Source organism: Aulonocara sp. 'chitande type north' Nkhata Bay, linkage group LG20, assembly GCF_057382095.1.
Source record: "Aulonocara sp. 'chitande type north' Nkhata Bay isolate Kocher_YH1m ecotype deep benthic linkage group LG20, A_spYH_male_GT1.1, whole genome shotgun sequence".
Classification (NCBI taxonomy): Eukaryota; Metazoa; Chordata; class Actinopteri; order Cichliformes; family Cichlidae; genus Aulonocara; species Aulonocara sp. 'chitande type north' Nkhata Bay.
The window spans coordinates 32,260,610-32,287,181 of record NC_141363.1 but is presented as its reverse complement, the minus strand read 5'-3'; the positions used below and the strand labels follow the sequence as shown (position 1 = coordinate 32,287,181).

The 26,572-nt window shown below is 41.1% G+C and overlaps 1 protein-coding gene across 3 annotated transcripts in view; it reads left to right on the top strand.

Annotated features, from left to right (window-relative positions):
- The window catches only part of fgd (faciogenital dysplasia), a 52,460-nt gene extending 30,207 nt beyond the window's left edge, over nt 1–22,253 (top strand). Inside the window, exons 1-19 of one of the 3 annotated variants that reach the window (XM_086277623.1) lie at nt 171–511; nt 2,473–2,643; nt 4,766–4,967; nt 5,236–5,848; nt 8,803–8,892; nt 10,819–10,955; nt 11,757–11,913; nt 12,115–12,253; nt 13,997–14,055; nt 14,561–14,707; nt 14,805–14,897; nt 15,005–15,084; nt 16,267–16,297; nt 16,905–17,006; nt 17,484–17,537; nt 18,281–18,379; nt 18,504–18,629; nt 19,446–19,586; nt 20,673–22,253. In XM_086277623.1, the coding sequence (XP_086133749.1) occupies nt 448–511; nt 2,473–2,643; nt 4,766–4,967; nt 5,236–5,848; nt 8,803–8,892; nt 10,819–10,955; nt 11,757–11,913; nt 12,115–12,253; nt 13,997–14,055; nt 14,561–14,707; nt 14,805–14,897; nt 15,005–15,084; nt 16,267–16,297; nt 16,905–17,006; nt 17,484–17,537; nt 18,281–18,379; nt 18,504–18,629; nt 19,446–19,586; nt 20,673–20,918 (2,751 nt within the window). In that variant the 5' untranslated portion in view covers nt 171–447 and the 3' untranslated portion in view covers nt 20,919–22,253. Of the gene's footprint in view, nt 1–170; nt 512–2,472; nt 2,644–4,765; nt 4,968–5,235; nt 5,849–8,802; nt 8,893–10,818; nt 10,956–11,756; nt 11,914–12,114; nt 12,254–13,996; nt 14,056–14,560; nt 14,708–14,804; nt 14,898–15,004; nt 15,085–16,266; nt 16,298–16,904; nt 17,007–17,483; nt 17,538–18,277; nt 18,380–18,503; nt 18,630–19,445; nt 19,587–20,672 lie in introns of those variants that run through there. The other 2 variants (XM_086277622.1, XM_086277624.1) reach the window with 2 other exon arrangements.
- Nucleotides 22,254–26,572: the final 4,319 nt, after the last annotated feature.

Genomic DNA, 26,572 nt, shown 5'->3' with positions numbered 1-26,572 from the left:
ATATTGTCTCTTGAGTCCAAATCAATTAGGTGACTGCCTCAAAAAGGCGATTTTGTTGATTATCTAACTCTAACCCTTGTCTTTTGAGTTGTGCGCTGTGGGCAAAGTTTCCTGTGTTGTGGGCAAACTGTAAGATTATATGCTGAGATTCTGGGATTCCACAGTGACACATAATCATGTCATTTTGGCCCCGGGAGGAGCTGTTAGTATCAGGTTTGTCAGGTGAGCAAACAGGTGCAGGTCCTCTAACACCACTGGGAAAGGACAGGTGACTGTGCGTGTTTTGGTATAATGCAGGATTGGGCTTTTAAAGGGCTGGTTAGGGTGTGTATGTCTGTGTTTGTTGGCCACAAAGAGTAGTCTCAGTTGCGTGCGCGCGCACACACACACGGCACTCCGGAAAACTGGGAGGGCAGGATTTATTTTGGTTTAAACACTGCTGTGTGGATGACTTTTACATGCAGTTGCTCTTTGGACTTTGGATATCTGACACGGAAAGATAGGACGCAAGGTAATGTATTTATGGCACTCTTGGCTGTTTGTGTGTTCCTTTATATTCTAAGTATTTGTTTTAGTAATGGCTTGAACACTGTTATGTGATATAATTAGACTGAATGAATTTGCTTACATATTTTCCTGTGTACTCATGCGAGGTTTGTGAGATTTTAATTAAGGAAAAAAAACGTGAGTGTCAGCTCCTTACTCGCTCTGCTGTGTTGTCAAGTTTCTTTCGGTGTTAAGCAGTTTGACATGAGGGCCAGGTTTGGCTCTCAGGTAACCATAGCTACACTGAGTTTCCATAGGCACCGGCCCTTATGCCTCTGTCTTGCACTGTTGTTTATTTTTCCCAGCAAAGACCACAGCCAGTCTTGGGTCAAAGTGTTCTTCATCAGGCAGTTATTTGGCTGAAGGACTTTTCCTCTGACTCAGCCCGCAAGTCATCTCTGATTTAGAGATGGCATTAGGTGAAACCACTGTGAAGGGCCTGCAGTTTTTCTTTTGCCAGGGACCGGATGCAAAGATAGTCTAACTAAATTCAAAATCTACCTACTGTAGGCACTGATCCGCAGTCCTCAGTGTGGAAAACGTGTTCTCCATCTATTGTACGGAGCTGAGGGAGCTGTTTGCTTTGTTCCCCCTGCCCTGCTCTTATTCCACTGGTGCAAAGATGGTGGGAACACCTGCAGTGTGCCACATGAGGCAGACAGCATAACAGGACTCATTACTGACAGAATTTTTTTCCTTCCACTGCCTGAAGCGCAGCTGAAAAACACCAAATTAGATGTGCCAAGGCTCTTGTGGGGGCTCGGTGCAATTTTAGGCTGTAATCCAGTCGAGCAAAAGTTGGTGTGACTTGATCGAATCCATGAGCCTGAAGGAACAGAGCTGTGTGGCTGTAGTATGCATAGCTATTATCATAATCTACTCTGGGGCTGCACTTTTTGTCCCCCTTCCGATAATAACGGCGCAAAAAAGGCTGTTGTGGTATGTTCAAATGAAACCTCGTAGAGTGCATATGGTACAGACAAATGCACGCTCGCAAACAATAGCAGTGCAAACACTCTGTTTCTTCTCTCTTGACTGGACTTCAAAGAGTTGGCATTCATAGCATATCTTTGTCAAAATGTAATGGAAATATGTGTGTATGTGTGATAACATTACCACCTCGTCCTTTAAAGATTTTTTGCATCGTGTATTTTGCATTTTGAAGTTTTAAAGGCAAATTGATGATCCCGATGGATTTGTGAAAGTGTAAAGGAAACATTTTGCTCTTCACATCTAACAAAAGGCCAAAAGCGACCTGACAGTTAACAGTTAACTATATGTAAATGTAAAAATACATGCCTATATAGCTAAAGCCACACAGAGCACCACAGAACTCAAACCATGTCGATGTGGCACCCAAATACATTGCTCTTGTGGCTTAAAAATGCACTGTTGCACAAAAACCTGCAGCTGAAGTAACCATAGTGCTAAACACGCACAGGGCCCAGCTATTTTAGAAATATTTGTGACTTTTTTTTTTAAATATAAAACTTTAGATGAAATCCTTCCATTTTTGATTTGATTGACTTTGTTGAGATAAACAAAAACTGATAACATTGAGGGTCTTGGAAGTCACTTAGCTGCTTTAAAAAGTGCACAATGTATGTCCAGTCAGCATCGACAGAAAATTAGATTTATCCAGTCAGTTACAGGTCTGAGAGTGTGAAGAGAAACCAATTTGCAGGCTCTGCAGCTCTCTGCTGCCTTAGGCCTTGTATTAGGATTGATGCTGCAGAGTTTCTTTTGGCCCCAATGCTATCTGTCCGAGGGCGACGCCGTGGAGCACACCAAGTGCAAGGTCATTCACCCGCAGTAGTCACCACGCACCACTGCATCGCTGTCGCAGGATTATTCCTTGTGTTTAGATGTGTGTTATTATATTGATCAATACCTAAGATTGTCTTTCTTCTTTTCCTCTATATATAGATCTCCCTGCCTCCCCTCTGCAGTACCAGTGTGGATCAGTGGACTACCTGTGTTCTACAAGGCTCATAAAGAAAGGTCCGACCCCCAGACCATGTCACGACAAGCCTCCAATCAAACCGCGGCCTCAGCCCCCCACCTCGCCCAGAACACTAACCGCTCAGAAACCTCAAGGTAAAAATCCAGTGACACACCACAGCCCCTTGAAGGCCAGTTTTGACATCGGTGCTGTCATTATAATTGAAAGGTGCTGCAAGGTTGGACCCCTGCTATCGAGCCGTGATTTATTCTGCTCTGACAAAACACTTTTCTATAACATGGGACGCGTCAGCTGCCTGACCTCACTCTGCCACTCACTGTGCTCAGTAGGTCACCTCTGCAAGAGCTGCTGCTGCTGCTGTAAAGCAGGGCAGTGTCTCCCAAGTGTTTGTGATCGGGCACCATTTGAAGAATGCTAAATATGAACATGTGTTGTGTTTAGGGAGTCGCTGGGAAACATACTAGGACACACCACAGACCTGTCCCCAATTTTAAAAATGCTCTGAACTATTCAAAGTTTTGGCAAGAGAAATTCTTGCTGATCATTTAAAATTGATCATTTGATTAGCATTTTTATCAGGAAAGATTTCTGATCAAGGAAAAAACAAGGTTTTATAAAGCGCCACAGCCGCCCTTTAGAATACCTTTGATATTTCAAGATCCTCTCATTTTTTCATGAATTGATACTGGTGGTAAAGATCATTGGCTGAAAATGGCTGAACTTGGACTGCAGTGCTGAAAACAGTCACACACAGCTCAGAGGTTCATGGGTTAACACCAGATTTGCTGGCTAGGAGTTTCAAACCTGTTTACATTTCATATTCTTGCTTTAAAGCTGCTTGAAATCAAATATCAGTTAGCTGATGAAGAGTCAAAACATATTATTCCATGTACTTGTCTGCACATAAAAGTGTAAATATAATACATGTTTTGTTTTTTTAAAAATGCAAGCGATATTAAAGAGGTTTAGCAAATAGAACTAGTCGTACTGTGCTTTGACTGTCATTCGCCTGACTTATGAGCTACTTGGGCACAATTACAGTTTCTGGTACTCTATTTGAATGCATACAGTACTTCCCACCTGACAGGATGAACTTCCTCACTGACATCTCCGAGCTAATCCAACGGGAGGGAGAATTGAATTGAAAGGGAAGTCGTAATTCTGTCAGTTTTTGAGCAGAGAAGAATCTAAAACTGGACGTAGATCTCTCTGGCCTAAAAGCTTTGGTGGTGCAGAACATGCTGAATCACTTAACTGATGAATTATATGGCAGAAGCAAGTAGCACTTTCCCTTTTTTCTTTTTTCGCCCTTTTTTATTGGATTGCTCTTTACAAACGTTGTGAGTTTTTTTGCAGCTACAGTGAACAACATTAATAATAATGGTTTAAAATAATGGATCAGTTAAACTATTAATTAAAAAATTAATTTGCAAACATTCATTAATTTACAGTTTAACTGGTTGTCCAACTGTTTGTTGGTGATGCTGTATCCTCTGTTTCCCACTCATACATAAAATGCTTACTCCTTACTTTTATTTAACATACTCAATATTGGCTGAAAAAGAAGTATATAAAGTAAAGTTGTTGCCTTTCTGATGAACTGATGAAACTGAAACATCTTTATATGTTATCATCCTCAGGAGACAGCTCACCGCACATAAACACATGCACTGTTACTACTGCATAAAGAAAAGTCTGCTCCTTTCTAATCAGCAGTGGCCCACACAGATGGAGGAAGTGCTGAAATTAACAACTGTAACATATCAGCACATTTCCTGGTTTCTGACAAAAATGCTTCCTAAAATGAAATGTATGAAAAAAAATTCAGATATGTCAGTAAAGTTGGCCTATAATGTAAGTGTTTATTAAGTGTAGCATATATTTTTAAGAGAGCACTGTCATTTTTGCACTTGCTTTTTTTTCCTTCTTCTTTTCTCATCTTTCTTGAGCCACAATGGCTTACGCACATGCTCTCAGCATCCTGTTCAGAAATAAGGAAGTTGCAGATCGCTGACGCTCAGAGTTGATTTCGTCCTGCCCCACTGCGCTGCTACGTTTCTGTCTCTTCTGACTTTTTTTTTTTTGTATTTTCTGTGTTTTATCTCAAGTTTTTACTAAGTGAACCAGCGACACAGCTATGGAGGTTTTCTCCCTTGGATTTATTCCTGTTACCTGATTGCTTTTGTTCTTGTCTGGAGCCTCATGCTTCTCTTTTGCTCTGCTTTTCTTGTTTTGTCTGGACTCGCGCATCTGTAGTGCCCCCTAAACCTGCGCACCTGCTCGCCCTTGGGCAAGACAAGAAACCTAAGAGGATCCCACCGGCACCCTCCAGGCCTCTGCCAGCACCCCCTCTTCCACCTAAACCAAAGCCTACGCTAACCCCTCCTGGCCAGGGAGCACAGCCGCAGAGAGAGGCACAGAAAGTTGGGCTGCTGATTGAGAGGTTTGAAAATTCAAGGTAAGCTGAGAAATGTAGACTGTTGGCTTTAGACTGAGACCGGTTAGTTTGGCAGATTTATCGTTTGTCTTCTAAAAGAAGTTTCAGGTTAGCCTTTTTTTTTTTTTTGTAGCAGTTTAAGATGTGGGCTGGTTTTTCAGTGAGACGTAGATACAAGGAAACAAGAAATTAAAGTTTTGCTGTGCAGCCCCAAGTATTGATCCTTGATGTAATACACATCTGTAAAGGTGATGTGATACTAAGTTTTTCTTTGTTTTTATTTTTCCAGGGTCCCCATCCTTGGGGTGCTTCCACGCTCACAGCTGCAGCTGTGTCTGAGAATGGACAGTGCACCAGATATCACTTCCTGCAGCCAGGACACCACGGCAAAGGTTGCAGGAGACTCCTTCCCTGTGGATAAACCTGCGCTTGGCAACTTTGAACGGACTGACGACGAGACTGATCTCTCGCGTCTGGCTTCCATGCGCATCGACGGCACCGGTGATCCTGTGATGGATAGCTGTGCAGTGAATGACATCACACAGAACGATGGCTGCCTCAATGACGTGGGGCGGGATGAAGGTTCATCCCACAAACTTCTGGACAATCCGGACTCCTCAGAGCAGAACGGGAAGATTCCCAACCGGGACAGTGGCATTGACAGCCCGTCGTGCACCGTGGAAGGGGAGGTGTTCCCTAATGAGGATGTCATTGACGAGGAGGATAATTACGACAGCGTCACTGAGACAGAGAGTGTGTCCTGCTGCGTTACACTGGACAACAAGCGAGACTCAACGCAGGATGAGGACAGTGACTTAGATGAGGGGAGCAGTGGGGAGATACACTCTCTGACAGACACACAGATCGGGTATCTCACAGATACACACTCGGAGGCGCAGAAAGTGAGTACCTCCCTCGCTCACCATCAGCAGGTCATAAACACACGTACCAAAGACCGTAACTTTAAGTCTGAATACAGACACCGGCTCGCTACAGCCTCCACCGTTCAGTTCAGGTGATGTGTGGTAATTTTGAGGAATTCTGATAGCTTGTTGAAATCGAAGCACACGTCCCACGAGTTTAAAAGCTTCATCTCAGCCTGCCGTTCGTGTAATGGAAAAAAGTAGCGTGTGTCTATAATTATCTGAGCCTCGGTGAACACTTTCAAAGAATACTTCTGCATGAAACGTTAGATGCTATTACAGCCTCAGTTTGCCAGTCACAAATGACTTGAGCTGTAGCTAAAAGGGACTCTTGTGTTACATATTTAAAAAAAAAGCTGAATAGCTGCCCAAGAGCAGTAACAAAAGCATGTTTTGATTGCCAGATCAAAGACTGCACAGACAGAGTGTTCCTACAGTTGATCTAAAATGTCAGCTTTCTCCTCTTCTTCACTTGTGTCCCAGTACAGTATCGATTGTAAACAACACAGGTACCTCAGATAGTTCTCATACCCTTCCTTGTGGTCTAAATGTGTGGTCAGTGCTTCCTGTTCTATCCAGCAGCTTGTGAAAGTATCATAGTACAACAGTATCACAGACATGAAATATACTAATATTGGAAAAGAAGAAGTGATCGTGAAGGTGATGACAGACGAAGCTGTCCAATGACTCCTACTCGGGCTAAGTCCAGAAATGTTAGACATTAGGAACCGATAGGAGTGTTTTAAGACAGTAGATTTATGTGGCATTGCACTCATGAATGTCAGCAGTAGTTGTTCCCCTCAGCTGTTGTCAGTACTGTAAAACATGAACTATCTGCCCACACCCGCAGCCTTTTGGGGAAAAGGTATCTGTGCTCTTCAGCGCTTCCTGATCCCAGCATCGCTGTGCAGAGGAAGGGTGTGTTGATCTATGTGTGTGCATGTGTGGTTGTTAGCCTTTCTGTGTCTACATGAATGTGTCTTAACAGCACAGCTGACATGCTGATGGCTCTATAATGACAACCTTTTGACAGAGGATGTGGTTTTTTTTAGTGATGTGAGGTGCAAGAGTGACTGAAAACAAGTTCTGCTGACTTTGTGTGCCCTCTTCTTTGCACACAATGAAAACTGAGTTTCACTTTTGTTCACATAGTAATATTTGGCATTGTTAGATTTCCTTACAAAGCATAATCTCTGGTGAGTTTTCCCCTGCCATCTGTGCCAGGGTAAGAGTACAGAGGAGTGACATATTAATGGAAAAACCCAAGCTGAATTATCTTAGTGAGATCTTAGGTCATCAAAACAACTTCAGTGCACACTGGTATTGATTCTCCATGTCTCTGGAGCTCAGCTGGAAGGATGGAGCTGCTCTGATGGTGACTGTGAAGGACATACCACATGTGCAACATCATTTTTATACTAACCGATTCAGTATTCCTTCCTGCTTTATGAGTAGGAGTATTTTCATCCATCAGCGAGAACAAAGCTTTAAGATCCCTTTACTGCAGGGTCAAGGTTTCAGGTTTTTTTGCACAGTCACAATCTGGGAGGCAAAAAACGACTCCCCATAGCACAAATTCTATAATTTTTACATCAAGACTTGGTTAAGCTCAGGTTTGGGTTCGGCTTAAATGAATGTGATGCTGCTTGTTTTAATTTGAAGACAGCTATTGCAAAACCCGCATTGTCGCAATAGGCTAAGTGTTTTGTGACCTCAGTGTGTGTTGAACCAGTGATACAAGGATGAACTACTGCAGTGTTTTTATGTCATTTCATCTCATCAAGTCAAAGCGAAAGAGAGAGGAAACCGGGCTCTTCAATTTCACCGCAGCAGCTATTAGCACATCTCATAATTTACTGCTGTTGAACTAAACCAGTGACTAAAATAACACATTTTGAATGTCAGTTTACAGTAATCTGCTGCAGACGCTGCTGATAGTTGCCTCAGCCACAAGCATAAATATTTTGGGCTTTTACATAAGTCCAAGATCCCCTTCAGACACTTCTGTTTTTCCTACAAGCATTGCTGCTACTTCTCATCAAGCCAGCCATGAGCTCTATCTGTTGATGCTTCAAAGGCTGTAGGGGTGCTGCAACAGCTCCAGCAGGAACTGGGTGTGAGGTGGGTTACACCCTCACCGGTCATCACAGGGGTGACACATGGTGAGACAAACACGGGGTTTGAGTTTCCGTATCGCCTAGTAGTGTTTTGAACGTTGGGACGTAAGCGGCAGTGATGTGACAAAATAATCGTGTATGTACATGTCGCGAATTGATACTAAAGGTGAGCACAAAGGATGTTTCTCCCTTTACCACATGGATGTGAAAATGGAATCCTAGTGTCACACTCACGTGAGGTTAAACTTTAAATGAAGAAGTAACACAGATATTTGAATTTTAAGGAACTCAATAATTGGTCTCTCTCTGCCACACAGTTTGGTTATAAAGCCGATGCACGTGTTTGTGTGCTAAAAAGAGAGCAGCTATCCCATGTTAGTGGTTTCATACAAAAAGCACAGTGAATAACTGCGGGGTAAAAAAGGGTAAGAATGAATAAATAAATACAACTATATATTACGAATGTTGTTTAGTGTTTACAGAAAGTGTAACATAAAGGTTATTCAGGTAGGAAGTAGTAACAGTGGTTACTTTAACACTGAATAAAAATGCTTCTCTGGCAGTAGCTGTGCAGTGTAACCTGTTGGGTGGCTGTGGTGAATTATATCACATTATATTGCAAAGATCAATATAGATAATGATCTTTGAACGTATGTTTATGTCACATTATTATTTATAACTTAAAGCACAAGGTGTCAGCTTTCTTTCACCTCTGACTACTGTCTGAAAACTTCTCAAATATGGTGGAGTTGGCGTGTATGTTTGTCTTCTTTTGCCTTAGATGTAATCTTTTGCTGCTTTTCTGTTTCCCCTCAGTGCTCAGAAGCTCAGAAACTCCTGAATATTGCCAAAGAGCTTCTCCAAACTGAAGAGGCCTACGTGAAACGACTCAATCTCCTCGACCAGGTAATGCTTTCCTTTCGTATGTGTCTCTTTATCTGTTACTGGCTTTGTGCGAGGTTTTTCTTGTATCCGGTTCAATTTTCTGTTGCCTAGTAGTGCTAGTGTTGCTAGCGATTGAGATTACAGCTAATCTGGATTAATGCTGGGATTGAGATCCACTATACACCAACCCTCTGCTGGCTTGATTACTTAGAGCGCTCTAAGTGCTATCTTGTAAGATGTAATGCACCTCTGTTTGTGTGCATGTGGACTATATTTATGAATGTCCAACATAAAGAGTGCTTCGTCACCGCAAGCCTGAGTGTGCATCGTGTGTGTGTTTGTTAAAGGAGGCACGTAGGTTGTCGTGTGTTGCAAACCACGCAGTGATCTATATTTCTGTCTAAATTCTGTGAACAGAGCGTGTGTTTCCTGACCCTTGGCTCTATTTATGACTAGACAGCTATTTTTTGATATAGCTGTCTACCCTTGGTCGTTTAAAAAAATCATATTTTGTATCTACCAGTGAATATAGTTTGTGTTCTTTCAGAGAAAACATTTAGAACTTCAGAAGAGACTTTTGATAAATCGCGCTGTTAAAAAAAAAAAAAGATGTGAACTCAGTGATCTTACTTACTTACTTGACTTCTGCCCAGCTTCTAATTTTACAAGGTTATTTTCTAGATTAATCTATTGGACAATCTCCTCTATAAAATAAGCCTTTGTGCCAGTTTGCACTGGCCAATCTAAAACCCAGAGATGTTCTATATTAACGTAACTTAAAATAATGAAGTGAAAGGACCTCAGGAACACAAAATACTTGGCTGATGTTCAGTCGCAAACCAGTCATTGCGGCTCTTAATTTTTATCACCCAGTTAGACCTCACACTCTTGGCTTCTTTGTGTATCTGCAGTTTTTTCTCTACCTGCAGCGTGGTGTCGCATCTATGACGAGTGCTCACTGCCAGTGGTTAAGTCGCCTTCCTCTTTGTTGAGCTCATGTGGTAGAGTTGACGATCTCTGCCCTATCACAGAGCAGCTATGGTTTATTTGTTACTGAAGGCAGAACGCTTTTATGGTTAACTTCCTGTTTTTGTCTTACAACTTTCACATGAAACTTGTTTCCGTGGATACATCAGTGCATACCGGTTACTGCGATTGTCAAGGAAGCAAAACTGGATGCAGTGATTTGGACTTTATTACAAGCGTCATGGCGAATGATGTGCTCGATTCTTAAGCTGAACCTGCACATAAAGAATCTGTCGCTGATGCTCCCCCAGTGAAATCAGTCGATCTGTAATAGTGCTTAATTGGACAGAAACATTTTTAAGCCAACAGTATTGATAGTCAATTATTGATTCGTCAGTCATTGAGTGTCACATTTCCACAAAGTTTAAAAACACACAAGAGAATAAGCGCAATATAGATATCCTGAGATTTTGCATGCAGTTGCCTGCTGGCACTCCCACATCAACTTCACTTCTCAAACCTGGAAGTTTACAGCGCGTGTCTATGTACAACCAACAGTCAACCTCCCCAACCTTTGAATACTACATTCCTCATCATGCATTCTATGACATCATTCATTAGACCTTTTGTTCCTTATTTCTTCTTCTTCCTTCCTTCCTTCTACATACTAAACATTTAAATACCCACAAACCCACCGCATTAATAGCCGTTTACCTTGGCCTACTAAATCATCTTCAGCGAGTTGGTGCTCCAGGCGTGAAAAAGCATCAGTAAAGTTTAGATTATATAGTGTAGTTTATCTGGTTTTTAGCAGATCTGCAGAAAAGTAATCTTAGCTTGATGTCATTCACACTTAGATATACATATGACAACACGGACATTTTTCTGCCTGAGCTTACATACCTGTTACTTAAACAGAGCCGAGCTGAGTCGAGTTGTGTTCTTAGCGTGAGTTTTTATATACAAATATCTTCTCTGCAGGTATTTTGCACAAAGCTCACCGAGGCTGGAATCCCTCAGGACGTCATTACTGGGATCTTCTCCAACATCTCTTCTATCTACTGCTTTCACGATAAGTTCCTGCTCCCTGAGCTCAAGACACGGATTACTGATGAATGGTGAGGACTAAACACTCGGCATTTCGGTGGCTTTCCTTAAGTATCGGTGTGAAGAGATGAGCCGTTGGGGGTCATTATTGTCAGGTTTTCAGCGGTGTCTGATTTTAGCTTGTGTGTATTTATGCGTCTCATAAAGACTTACAGGTTGAGGGTATTTTTTTTCTCCTTTTTTCCCACAATAAGCAGGAAATCTGCTTCCAGTCTGTGATATTATGCCAACATCAGCCACCCTTGGTAGATAATGACTCCTCTGGAGACCTGTCACATAATGGCTCCCCTCACATTAACTCATTAAAATTTATTGGCTGAAATAAACTTGAAAAAAACAAACAAAACAAAGGACATCAAGTCAGAAAAGTGCACCTTAGGAAGAAAATTCATAAGGAGGATTAATTTCTGTAATGCCCCAATAAAATTCTTGAGATTACTCTCATTAGTTATGAGCCTTTGTTTGTGTCTCTTTATGAGTGATGTAATTGCCCCCAGTATTATAGTATTTATGCTTGTGCAGCCTCTCTTGGTTCTAACATGGATCTGTGAAATGAATCTGCTAAAGCAACCCTTTAATTACCTCCTCCCTGCTTTAGTAGGAAACTGTGTGATCTTTTTCCCAATAGGCTTTGGGAATTTTCCCTCAAAGCTGCAACTTGATGTATTTGCATCTGTAGAGCTGTCTATACATTTGCATGAAGAAGTAACTAATCTGCATTTAATTAAAACACTGCAACAATCTTTTGATATAAACCTTGGCGTGGAAATTTGTTTTGGAATCATCCGTTTGTTTGCATGTTCTTGCTTTAGGGAAAACAAACCACGCATCGGAGACATCCTCCAGAAACTGGCTCCATTCATGAAGATGTATGGAGAGTATGTGAAGAATTTTGACCGGGCCATGGACTTGGTCAACACCTGGACGCAGCGATCGTCACAATTTAAGAGTGTCGTTCAGAATATACAGGTTTCTCTCTGCTCCTTTTTTTTCTGTTTTTACATTTTTTCAACAGCATGTATTGGAAAAGAACATCCAATCACACATATCTAAAGATTATTTGGGTTTTATATAGTTTTGTCAGGAATTTTGGGAGTTTTAGCCAAAATTTAACAAGTCTTCTTTCTGAATTAATCAGTTAAAGTTTTGTTTTTTTGTTTCAACCAACAGAAACAGGATGTGTGTGGGAATCTGACGTTGCAGCACCACATGTTAGAGCCAGTCCAAAGGATTCCTCGCTATGAGCTCTTGCTCAAAGACTACCTGAAGAAGTTGCCCGATGACGCTCTCGACAGAAAAGATGCTGAAAGTGAGTTGCCGGGGTTCAGGGGGTTGGGAAGCTCATCATGTAACCGGAAGGTTACCGGTTCGATCCCCTGCTCTGTCTGTCTTGGTCGTTGTGTCCCTGGCAGCCTCGCTTCTGTCAGTCTGCTCCAGGGCAGCTGTGGCTACAACTGTAGCTGCCTCCATCAGTGTGTGAATGTGAGAGTGAATGAATAGTGGAATTGTAAAGTGCTTTGAGGGTCTCGAAAAGCGCTATATAAATGCAAACCATTATTATTGCTGCTGACTCGCACGTTTACGCTTCACGACTGATAAACTCCAGGTCACAGAGAAATCCACCCAGCTGTGTCTTTGCTTTCCTCAGTAATCTAAAGCTTCATGTAAAACACATTTTAAAGATGCGCTTGTTGTATGAAATACGCCACCCATTGATGAGTATTCAGCTCAAGGCAGACACAGTTTAACTTTACTCAGAAATATGGATTCAGAACAGAAGAATAAATAAATAACACAAGAAAGTACCATTCAGCTAAAGCCCATGAAATCATTAAAGGTCACTAGGGAAAAAAACGAAAAGAACATGAGCAGATTAAACAAAAAAAGTGCAGATAAAGCAAAAATATGTCCTGTCCAGTTCATACAGCAGTGAACACTTGGGAGTTATTCGACTCCATAACTGTACAAGGACAGGAGGGAAGGTGAGAGGAACTGGCCAGTATCTGTTTTCACAGCAAATGTCTTCTTTTCCCTCGACTGTCGACTGCACAAACTGCAAAACCACTCGACTGATCAAAAGGAGCCAAAATTCACTTCACCTTGTGGTAAATGTGAAAACAAGCTGTTTGAGACCACGGGCGCTCTGAAGACATCCCTCTGTGTTTTTCTAGTTTTACTCTGCGCAGCTAAAACCCACTTATGGCGCAGAATGAATATCTTAGTGTTATCACAGTTTTAGAATTACGAAGTGTTGCACTTAATTTCCGTCATATTGAACACTATTGCGTTACATATGTAGGGTTAGATTAGGATAAAACTATGGAGGGTTTTTTGCTATAATTTATCAACACTGTGATGATTTGTACACTTTAAGTGTTTGATGGTCTTCTGAGATGATCGGTATACGTGTATAGCAAAAAAAAGTCCTTGTACAAAATAACCAGATCTTATATGATGACAATCATTAGAATAACTAGTTAAATGAATGTGTTATGAAGCTAAAGGTAGGACATAGGCCTCCTACGTCTCTGCATAGATGTTAGTATGATACCACAATACTTCACAAAGGTCAGAGTGCTCCTCATGCTGTTTCAACTACAGCCTGGCAGAAACCGATTACATATATTACATTATCTCATGTCCTCCTACATCCCTGTATCCATTTACCTAATCCCTAACGTCACCACACGCCGTTGTTTGGAGTCTGTGGAAAGGTTTCTCTCATCCTCTCCAGCTGAACAGCAATTTATCACAGTTGTTTTGGCCTCATTTCCCCCGCCTGTGTGTCTCTTCTGTTTATGTAGGTTATGATTAAGATGGCTGACTCAGGTACTCGCAGGCATTAGTACTAGACTCTTGACTGGCTGGAAGCCAGCCTAGAACACACTGTGTGGTTAATGTTAAGAGTATGTGTTTTTTTAAGGTGGTAGTACTGGAACAGCCGCGCAATTGTGTTTGTTAGAGATTTATATCAGTTTCTCTGATAGTCTTAGCATATTAATAAGATGATTTGTTTTTATTAATTCTTGTTACTCACGTATGTGTATTACAGAAGCACTGGAGCTCATTTCTACCGCAGCTAACCACTCCAATGCAGCAATCAGGAAAATGGTAAGGCTTTGCTCGATGCTCTGAGTCATTCTTTTATTTTTATGTTTTTGCTATCTTCTCTTCTATGCATCAACTCTTTCCAGTACTCTACCACTTGGCTGATTAGGAACTAGATAATGTGTTGCCCAATAAGAGAGTAGCTGATGTGGTACAGTCAGTCAGCAGCATTGCATTGGTACAGACAGGAAGCTGCTGTTTCCTGCCTTCTTGTTCATAGCTCGCGGAAGTCTGACTGACTTTTTTAACACCCAACCTCCTCGTATTTTTCCTCTGTCTTGTCGTGATGTCTTTCATGTTCTTTAAACAGCTCAAGCAGACACATGCATCTGTGAATCAATAAAGAATTGTAATATATACTTTCCACCTTGCTGAAAAAGAATGAGTAAGAACTGTATGTGATAACAATATATTACCCTTTAAATGTTTGTGCTGAGCTCCATCTATCCTCTCGCTGTCGAGTATCTTCTCAGCTTTTCTGCTTCCTCCTGTTGCTCTGTGTTTTTAGGAAAAGATGCACAAACTGTTGGAGGTTTATGAGAGGCTTGGAGGAGAGGAGGACATAGTTAACCCAGCCAATGAGCTCATAAAAGAAGGACATATCAAGAAGATGTCAGCCAAAAACGGGACAGCGCAAGACCGATACCTCTATTTGGTGAGATCCCTGTTAAGTTTGACAAATATCAAATAAAGGAAGATTTTTATTTGATCTGTCCTCTTCATCAACTACATTATTTCTGTCTCTGATCTAGTTCAACAATATGGTGCTATACTGTGTGCCTAAACTCCGACTTATGGGGCAGAAGTTCAGTGTCAGAGAGAGGATTGACATTGCTGGCATGGAGGTATAATGTTGCTTTTCAGCCTATTCTCTAGCTTTTGTTTTTTTCTCCCGTGACTGTTCACTTGTTGCACCAACTGCAAGTGGCATTCTTCTGCTTTTTGACCCCAGGTGCAGGAGAATGTGAAGCAGAACCTTCCTCACACGTTTGCCATCATCGGTAAGCGACGTTCGCTGGAGCTGCAAGCCAGGTAAATATATGCGAAACAGCCTCAGAGCCACATAATATTAAACAAAAATGAAGATGTTATTCTGTAAATAAAGCACTTCATATGGTTTTAGAATGCAAAACTGTGTTATTATTACTTACATGAGTAACAAGTCTCAAAAATATAATCTTTCAACCAATCAAAATCAATAGCTGCTGATGTTAAAGGAAAAATCCAGTGTTTTTAGCCTAGGCACCATTTTCTCCTCTATTGGGATTTAAATTGTTAATAAATACAAAAAAGTCTGGAACGGATCAAATGTTAAACAAGAATGTTACAACCATCAACCGCAAAATGGATCAAATGTAATCCCATCGCAGTTGTCCATTTCAGAATGGTACACTGTGATTTTGTTGTTACTCAGTCATAATTTCACTTAAGCAGAATTACTTAAACCAATAATGTCATCCACTCTGTCTGCAGCAGTTCTTGTCCGACTTCAAAGTGCACTTTTATCGATGTATGATTTCTTCTCCTATTTGATTAATAGTCATCCTGATCAAAATGGTTTTTATGGCCCAAAAAGGTTTTTATTATCATCCATATGTAGCAAAAAAGCCACAACATAAGCACGCCACTGTCCCCAGAGGTTTGTTTCTGAAAACCTTGCAGGGATTGTATTGCAATTGGATAACCAGAAACTAGCTTGCAGTTACCTTGCCTTTTGATAACTGATCTTTTTATAGGCTAAACTAGACTTTTGAGACATATACATGTTAAATACACATCTTTCTCTGCTGGGATCATTTGCATACTGTTTTAGTCACTTATCTAACTCTATCAGTGGGTTAGGCTTACATACCAGCATTTACCTTTAACACTTTTCTTTGATTTTGAAGAAAAACAACAGACTTAGCTGGTTAGCTTGTGGCCAGCTAACTCTGACTGCTAACTTATCATTAGCCTTAATGTGACTGTAACTAAAATTATTTGTATTTTTCTTTACAAGTATTTAAATTAGCCAGTGAACAAAACTCTTTTGGGAACTTAGCTTATTATTATTTAATGCCCTATTTACTTGTTATTTTCTCATGTTTCCACTCTTTGGGGCTCTGTGTGCACAATGAATTGCGCTTATTTGGGAATATTTATTCAGTCATTGTGATGGCCTGAATTTTCTAGTCGGGTGAAATCATCGAATCATATTTTGCTTTAACTTTACAGGACGGCTGAGGAGAAGGAAGACTGGATTCAGGTAAATTTCACCCACTTGAAGTAGAACACTTGCATGCATATGAAACTGTCTGTGCCTCTCATGTACCTGCAGCATTTTTGGTCTGTGCCTTTGGTCGTTGTGTTTTATTAAAGAAGAATTAGAAGAGATTTCCTCTACAAACTCATGCAGTGTTTGGGAATTATGTTCTCTAATAAAGCCCCTCATTATTGCTCATTTAGCCTATTACAGCAGAGTAAAGCTGATTAATACATCTTGCAGGCTGTAACAGGGAATGGGCAACTGGAGAAACTGCAGAGGGTTTTTTTTCAGTATGTGAAGATTAAGGAGGGGCTTTGGTACCACTCCAAAAGTTTACAGACAGTGGAAAGCAAAAAGAAGCAAAGGTTTTCGCACACTACTAGCCAACTAGTTATCTTGAGACTCCAGCATTAGGACCGTGATACTTTTTAAGCTCTGATGTCATTGCCGCTGTCACTTGTTTGAAGCACAGTCAGGGTAGTCAGCATACCACACATGCTTTCTTTGTTCTTCAGTTAGGCAGGAGAAAGAAAGACGGCTTTCCTCCTTCCCTCTTTCAACTCATAATTATTCCTTCTCTTTCCTGTAAATCTCTTCTGACTCTCAGGTTATCCAGGCCACGATTGAACGACACAAACAAAACAGCAAGACGTTCAAAGCCTTCAACAGCTCCTTCTCCCGGGAAGACGACCATGTGCCGGAGTCACCGGTCAGTCTCACTCCGCCTTCATCAGGCACTTCATTGATCAGTCAGTCGGTCATCCTTGGCAATGAATCATGGGAGACTAGTGGTACACCAAACAAGCTTGTCATAGTCTGGCCTTTGTCTGCCTGAATAGCTCTCCTTCTATGGATGTGGTAGTATCATACAGACAATACGCTCACTTAACCTTCCTGTCATGTTCGGGTACATACAGCTCTCGCCATTTCCGCGTGTAGAGTCTGCAAGTCTCCTCTCACAGAGATCTCTCATGACCTAATAGGGAAAGCCCAACTCAAAGTATATACAAAACTATCATAGATGTGCTTTGACCCACTTTGAGTTGGCCTTAGCTGGACCCAAGCCAAATGTAGTGACACGAGCCAGAGGACCAGATTCAGAAGGTCCAGACTGACACCTAGTGGTAGAGATGGCTGACTGCAAGGTTAAACTACTGTTGCTCACTGTGCATGTCCTCCTCCTCAGGGTTTCTGGTCGAACACATCCATCGACTCTGATGGCGAAAGACTACAAGAAAGGGTAAGATGCTCTTACAGAAAAGTAACACAGTCCTGATCCCTCTATGAGCTCCTGAGTGCGCTGCATAGCTCATTCCTGTAAGAAGCCAGAGAGAGAGAAAAGTAGTTGCCTCTTATTCAGGACATTGTCGATGGTTCTCTAGTGAATGCAAAAGGGAGTGAGACTGACTTTGGGCAGACTCCAAGAGGATGAGTCAAACAAAGTCAAACACTAGTTCCAGTGAACAATGTTTTTTTGTAGTTTTTAGAGTAAAACTACATTTCCAAAAAGGCAACAAGCGTCTCTGAGCTTTAGTAAATTCATGTTTACTAAAAGGGAAAATTAGTCGAAGAATGTCCTTAAAGAAATGCTGCTAGATATAACAATAGTCTCGTTAGCTGTGTTTGTTTTTCAAAGTGTTTTTTGTTATGCTAAAGCATACATTACAGTTCGGCTGAGCAAATGTGATGATGCTAATCTCAAAAATCAAAAGTTTTTCTGTTATCTATACAAACAGGGAGAGATTTATTTTACTCCTCATCCCACATATGTAGTATCTATAACAACAATCTGTGTGGATATTTTCGTGTGTCTGAGTGGGTGTATGCCCCCTATCTTTGTTAATAGAAGGGAGAAAAGGGAGACAGAAAGCCAAACAAACACGGGATGTAGCAGGACAAGCTGTCAGACATTCCTTTTGCTTCGCCTGTGCTGAAACTGAGCAGGCTGAAGGCCTTTACACACAATCCTTTTTTTTCCAGAAGAGTTCCAAGAAAAAGGAGAAGGAAAAGCAGACATGTAAAGGCTGCAGCGAGAGCTTCAATTTCACCAAGCGCAAACATCACTGCAAGTCCTGCGGAGCGGTGAGCACAGATGGAACGAGACAAATTTGGGCGTTGTTTTTGGTGGGATGGAGAGAAAAGTGGTGGAACAAGTGGAAATTTTAGACAAATAACTGTCTGCTGTTCGCTCTCTGTCCTTCTGCAGGCCATCTGTGCAAAGTGTTCAAAGATGGACAACAAAACGAGCCGAGTGTGTCCTGAATGTTTCGAAGCCAGCCTCAGCATTGAGAACCTTGGTACTGGTGAACACAGAAGAAAAACTGCACCTGAGGTTAGAACAAAAAAATACAGACACACACATAATGAATAATAGTTTTTTTGCTGCATTTGCTCATGCCAATAGGTTATTGCTCAGTGTTGGCAGGAGCCACACTGTGCTGCTGGCAACAAAGAGTAGAAAGCGCTGCAGTGCCTTTTTACTCCTGTACTGTTGTCTTTAAGTTACTGTGCTGTATGCACACACCGCTACACACGTTGCACACGTACATGTGCAAAGACATTCACACTGAAAGATCAGCTAATCCCTTTTTGATGACTAATATGATAATGAGATCTCGGCTTAAGGCGAATCTGTCGTCTCTGCTGACTCCGCAGTCTGGCGGCTTCAGGTGTCTGTATCCCTGTCCCACTGTCCGTCTGTGGATAGATGTACAGTCGGATGGAGTATTTGCACCTTAAAGCTGACAGGACATTAACCACTTATAGCGATGACGAAACTGTGAAACAGTATTGTGATTCAGGTTCATTCCCTCTCGTGTCTCTGTTGAAGGATCCCAGTGGGGAATCATCTGTAGTGAGATTAGTCACCACATGAGGGAGCTGTAGGCTGTACAAAGGTTAGACAAGGGGCAGCAGAAGCTTTAACACCTGTCCCTGTACAAATCTCACTGTGTCCTACATTGCTGTTACATAAGGATGAACAGTAGAAGAACTGCACTGTCATTCCTCATCAGATTAAGTGTCCAAAATATAATAAATACGTCTTTTACACGTGTTTTTTAAAGCGCATCTTTTTCTGTTTAGTTCAATAATTAGCTCAGTAGTAAAATGAGGAAGTCCTTGATGATTGGTCTCGTGTGTGTTTCAGAGACAGGTTTCTCTAACGGCAGAGAACTGCCTGTTGTGTGGCCACCTCCAAGTACAGGAGAAAGGGAAGAGCTGGATGAAAATGTGGGTTGCTGTGACCAAGGCTGAGCCACTGGTGCTGTACTTACAAAGCAGCGGACAGGTAGGAGTTGGATACATTCAACATGCTTTGAATTATAAAAAAATATTTGATTAACTTTTCTTTTTCCCCTCGTTAGAAATAATTTTGCACATTTTTCATAGATAGGCATCGTATAAATAGAGGACAGTAAATTGCAAAAGTTCATCTACATAGACACATAACCTGAGTGCTTTAGTCACGTCCTATATATCTGCTAATCCTCCTGCTACGCCCATCTGGCTATATATCCTGTCTCCTTCCTCGGATTGGAGCGGGACATCTGCAGAGTGTAGCACCAGGATATATCACTGACTGTGTGCAAGTCAAATCTGTCCAATCCTGCATGTGCCAGGCTGTCCCTGTCACTGTCTGTGCTGTGTAGATTTGGGCCAGGGGATTTGGTTATCCTGAATCTGACCTCAGGTATAACTGCTGTCAGATGTGCAAGTGGGTGTTAGTTGGCGCTGAGCAGATGAAGTCTCTCAGCTCTCAGAGTTGCTGCAGTTCCTTGAAATCTTGGCTGTGGGTGGAGCAATAAATCTCCTTATAACATCCCAATGAGATGTGTAAAACAAGTGGTGTACATGACTGCTTTGAAAAAGATTACCCAAGCATTCTATCTCTGTACACATCATCCATGTCCATATATTTATATATTGTTTAAAAATAATTAACTGAGAGAATTCAGTTCAGATGTTAAATTTTTTTTTTTAAGTTTAAGGATTTGCTGTAAAATGTTCTTTTTTTGTCATTCATAATGGCAGAGAAGGAGTCAGCCTGTTAAAGCCTTCCAGGGTTTCATTTCCAAGACTAATATCCCAATCTGACCGCAGAAAGCGGCCATTCCAAAGATTAGGATTAATAGGAGTTGGATGAGCATTTCCTGATTATACAGAAAGAAAAAGGGGGAAGGGAGAGAGGAGGGCTGGGTTTACTGTACATGCCTGTTGGAAAATTTTACAGCTGAAGAGACAAGCTGTCATTTTCATTATTTCTAGTATGGTTCGCTTACCTCAAAGGAAGGCTTGCCCAAGAGAAACCAACTTTGAAATACAATTTTTCTCTGACTGACATGTTTTATATTCATTTTTTACGATTTTTTTGCAGGACTCAAAGGGGTCGCGGCCAGTACCTCTCCCTGGGTTTGAGGTGAGCCCAGCACCTTCTGCAGCTGCTGAGAAAACGGAGGTCAAACACATAATCCGGCTCAGCAACACTCAGCAAACTTTGCTCTTAAGTGCCCAAGATGAAGAACTTCAGGCCAAGTGGGTGGACTTCCTCTCCAAAGCTGCCCGTGGAGAAGCTTCCGCTGAGGCATCGATGAGCCTGACTGAACACAGGAAGAGCCAGTAGTGGACACGTTGGAGACACGGGACTCCCCAACTCTCCTCCCTCCCTCTCCTGTGTATAGAGCACACATTACTTGAAATCACTTTACCTTGGCACTTTTTTATTTTTCCTTATTTTTTTTTCTTTATAAAGACCACTGAGTCCTTTGCCACTTCAAACTTATCTTTCTTACCACACAGCTACTTTTTTTCCCCTCTCTCCATCCTTATGTATTTCCCAAACACGCACCCACACACAAGTAAGGACTATCCTACCAAGCAACCAATGCCACTGGTTAGTACATTTTATTTCTCAGTGTTTTTAACAGCTTTGAAGAACCTTGATTTGTAATATAGCTGAAAAAAACATGTTTTTTTTTAAAGATGAAGTTCCTTGTATATCATTCAATAGTGTTGTGAAGCATTAACATTTATACCTCTGTCTTTCCATTTGTTCGGACGTGTGTGTGTGTGTATGTATGTATGTATGCGTGTCTTTGAGCGTGAGTCCCTTCCAGTGTTTATTAAGTATTGAATGTTAGTGTAAGGACCCATGTCACCTCTCTATTGTCTCCAGCAGTGGTGGGTTATTGGGTATTGTACAATATGTATACTATAGTGTGACGTAAGGAAAAAAAAGAAAAAAATAGACATTTTAACTTAAAAGGCACAGAAATGTGTACATTTGTGGCTGGCCACCTGATGCTCCCACTGTCTTACAGACCCTTTCGTCTCTTATGCATTGGTAAAATTCCCTCTCCGTCATTATCGTGGGACTCTGTGACCTTTAATCTCAGCCTGAGTGACCACATTTCACTTCTCTTATCTTCGTGACTCGTCTAGATGAAAGAGTAGTTACAGGGCTTCAGTTCTGACACTGTGCTGCAGGTTCAGTGTCTCAATAACTCCACTTGTACACGTACTAAATAAACCCTTTATGTGTAGGTCTCTCTTTCTCAACACTGCAACCATTTGCCTGCTTCTCTCCCTTTTTGGTGATGTGATGAAAACCAAGTACTGTACTGTAAAACTGTTTCTTCTGCCTTGTCCCCCGTACCCCGCTCCTATCAGCACCAGCCTTTAAGCAAAAGTAGCAAAAAAAAAAAAGAAAAGAAAAGAAAAGCAACATCGGATCTCTTTCTGCATGTAAACTCACTCATATTTATGTACCTTGCTATGAAATCTTGCCCTTGCCCCTCTTTTTATGCTCCAGAATTTGTTCTTGTAGTACTGTAAGTAAGCAGAGTCAGCATTGAGTGTTTTAAAAACATGGTTTGTGCACAGTGGAAAAGCATCATCAATAAACAGACGTGGTTAATTCAGTACCACACTGTCCAGTAAGATATTAATGTCCTGAGTATTGTGTTATTTCTTTTTTAAAAAGGGGGGAGAAAAAAACATATATGAAAAACATATGTTTACAAATGTTACCAATAACACACGAATATCACACAAAATACTGCTAGCACATACACTTTCTGGCCACTTTATTATGTACTCTGTTTAAGTGGTTGTTAACACAAATGTCTATCAGCCAATTACATGTGAGCAACTCAATGCACTGATTTAAGTAGAAATGGTCTAGATAATCTGCTGAAGTTCAACCTGGTTTAATCTGATTTTGAACGTGGTGTGATTGCTGGTCCCAGATGGGCTGGTCAATGTAGGAACTGCTGATCTCCTGGGATCTTTGTTTTTCTACAAAACTGTCTCTAAGGTTTACAGAGAATGGTCCAAAACAAAAGAGACAATATCTAGTCAGCTGCAGTTCTCTGAGGAAAGAAGCCCTCGTGATGCTAGAAGGCAAAAGAAAATGTCCAGACAGAAGCTGAAAGGAAACCAATAGTAACTTAGATAACCACTTGTTACAATCAAGATATACAGAAGAGCATCTCTGAAGGCGCAACACCTTGAACCTTTGGCTGCTTGGGCTACAGCGGCAGAGGACCAGACTGGGTGCCACTCCTCTCAGATAAGTAATAAGAAAGAGAAACTAAGGCTACAGTTTGCATGGGGTCACCAAAATTGGAAAGTAAAAGACTGTAACCACTTCTAGTATGATGAGTCGTGATTACGACTGCAACATTTGGACGGTAAGGGTCAGAATTTGGTGTAAAAAAAACATGAAAGCATGAATCTATCCCGTCTTTTTTCAAAGATGCTGCAGATTATGCTGCTAGTGATGCTGTAATGGAGTGGAAGTTCTTTTCTTGCTACACTTTGGGCCCCTTAGTACAAATTTGGCATTATTTAAACGCCACAGCCTACTTCTCCATGTCCATTCCTTTATAACCACAGCGTATTCATCTTGTTATAACTGCTTCCAACAAGATCTCAAAATAATCTCAAACTGTCAGTGAGTTCACTGTATTTAACTAGCCTCCAGAGCCACCATGTAAGTCCTGTAGGGTACCTCTGGGATGTGGTGGGACAGGAGATTTACATCATAGATGTGAATCAACTGTGTGGTGCTATCATGTCAATATGACCCAAGATCTCAGAGCAATGTTTTTAGCACCTTGATGAAAGAGTTTAGGATTTCTAGTGGCAAAGAAAGCTCCAACCCTTACAGTCTTACAGTTCTGACATTTCATCGAAATGTCAAATGCTATAGGATTTATCTGGAACACAGATTAAACATACAGATTGAATATCTCAGTAATCCATGACCAGATTACTGAGCTATTCAAACTATGATTTGATTGGATTTCTTTTTCTGCTTTAGAAGCAAAGAACAGATTCGCTTTTTGTGTGTGTGAATGCATTTTTGCTTTTGAATTAGAAACGCATCGAAGATCATGCCAGGATACCCGAAGCACTTTACTTTCCTAATGAAACATTCAAAGTTAATGTTTCAGGCTTTTCAACCTCCCCCTTTACTTTTTTCATGCTCTATTGTGATTGCTTTGAATTTCCTTGTTGGCACAGAGTTATTGTGAGCGTTTCCATTTGGATTCAGACTGTTAAACAAGACACATCTCTGTCATTTGGTGGAACAAAAGCCTCTATCCACATGAATTCAAGCACACCACATAAAAACCCCAGTTTGCCTGCTGTGTGCAGTAATATACTCAGTTGTCAGCATGATAACAGCACTTAAATTCTCTTTACTGTAGCATCTTCTCACTTTGGAAAGCTATCCAAGTACCTTAGAGTCATCTTATTACTTTTGTTTCAAATTGATAGAAAAAAAAAAAAAAGATCTACAGACAAGTAGACTGCACTTTTTTGCCCACAAGTGCCGCCTGCTTGTATCAGTTGGCAAGTTTAGTAGCCAGAACTACCTTAATCTTTCAAAAGGATCTGAAAACATTCCTCAGATGTCTGCATATCGTGTTCTATTGCATCCCAAAGGATCAACGTTTGATTGAGATCTGGTGAACATCGAGGCCATTTGAGTCCAGTGAACTCATTGTCATGTTCACGAATCAGCTTTGCGACGATTTGAGCTGGCGCATTATACTGCTGCAAGATCTGAAGATGGATACACTGTGGTAATTATGGGATGAACATGGTCTGCAACAAAACCCAGGTAGGCTGTGGCATTTAAATAATCCTCATTTGGCACTAAAGGGCCCAAAGTGTGCCAAGAACATATTCCCACCCACAGCCTGAACTGATGCTATACAAAGCCAGATGGACCTATGGTTTAATGTTGTTTATACCAAATTCTGACAGCAGAAATTAAAAATCATCAGACTCATCAGATCAGGCAATATTTTCCCAGTCTACTATTGTCTAATTTTCCTGTTCTTTTCTGCATTCAGAGATGACCTTCTGCACACCTTGGTTGTAATGAATGGTTATCTGGGTTACTGCTGCCTTCCAATCATTCTCTTCTGAACTCTAGCATCAACAAGACAATCAGAGAACTCTGTAAACTCTTCAGATGCTTGTGTGGGATTAACCCACACAGATCTGCGGTCTCTCAATACTCAGATATGCTTGTTTTGCATTCAGGTTCACTTCATTTAGAGCAGAAACAACAACATGAGTGACCTTGAAGAGACATAAGCTGCACACATTTGTGCATGTGGCACAAATGATTCAAGTTATTTCAAATAATACCATGTACCTTTTCCTTTAATTTTATGTCACGTCTGAGTTTTTAATAGCAGGTATTTTTTGTCATTTGCAGCTGTGAGATTATTGTGTCTGGTTATGTCCTTGTAACTATGCATAAGGTGTGCCCTCTCTAATAATTATAGTAATAACAAAAATATAACCTAGAAGCAAAAGATAAAACGATTTATTTCGCTGCAAGTTGGTGTAGATCAGTTAAACGTGTACAGAGTGATCATTGTTTGAGTATCAGCACACAGATTATTGTCATTTATCTGGTTTAATGGTTGACTTCGCTCTTAATAAGAAGTATGCAGGGAGTTAGAACTTTTCAGCATCTGCAAGTTATACTTTTTCTGTTTGTTTATGTCTGCCTCAAAAGTGCAAAGAGCAAAATCAAAGGGATATGGGAAAATCTAACTTTCTGAAAGAGCGGGGTGCTTCGACTGCATGTGATTTCAACTCTCAGATGTGTGTGTGTGTGTGTGTGTGTGTGTGTGTGAGTGTGTGTGTGTGTGTGTGTGTGTGTGTGTGTGTGTGTGTGTGTGTGTGTGTGTGTGTGTGTAAAAGAAGGCGTGGAACGAGCGTAGAAAAGCTGTTGCAGCTGCCTTTGTGCATTTTTCTACATCTTGATTTGATTCAGTTTTAACCTCCCTCCCCCCTCTTTTTTGTCTCTATTTTGAAGCCACCACACTAGTTCCAGCGTTTCTTATAAGCATAAATTTATTGATGTGCGCATTCACAAAAAACGGCGAGAGGACAGGTATTGATATGAGGGTATGAACCATAACTTCTTTATTTAGCAAGTCAACACTAGGTGTCAAAATGATTAATTTGAAGGCTGGCTTCTCTGTAGAGCCGTGAGCTGTGGTGCAAAGATAGAGAGCAAAATGCTGACTGCTCCTTCTGTCATAGTTTTACATGCTGTACATCTAGAACAGACCGGAGCAGGGTGGGTACTGAGTGTGCTGCAGGACGGAGACCATGCTGAGATAAGCTCTCATCATCCCTCCAGAGGCCTCTCTCCTGCTCTCTGTGTTGTTTTTCTTTCCAGCTAAACTTTTTGTTCTTTGAAAACCTATTTTAACTGCTCTTTTCTCAGCTATACAATGTGAGGTTATGGCTGATTACAGCCTAAGTTTGATTCAATTTGTTTGTGGATGACAAACCACCCTAATTGACAATTGACTTTTTTTTTTTTCTGTTTCCTTCTCGCACTTCTTTATCTGCGTTGGCCAGAAACAGCTGACTCTGCCAAGGTTGTAGTGGAACTTTAACATGTCGAATTGACCTCTAACAGAAGCCCCAAGGCTTCTCTTAATGGCTCTATTCATCAAGGGCACAGACCTCTTTGAATGAACACAAAAGACAAGGTTGGTTGATCGGAGCCATTGTTGCTGTATAAAAGTATAAAAACGAAATGTAATAGTTGAGAGCAAATAGAATCTGAACATTTCAAAGAGAGACTTTTTTTTTTTCAAGGTTTCAGGTTGTGACCACAGATTTTTGAGGTTTGTTCCTCTTCCATCACAGCTGAAGAGAATGAATTTAATGGGAAAGCTGTTATACGCCACTGGAGCGTAAGCCTCTTACCAGCTGTTTGTGTGAGTGTGCATG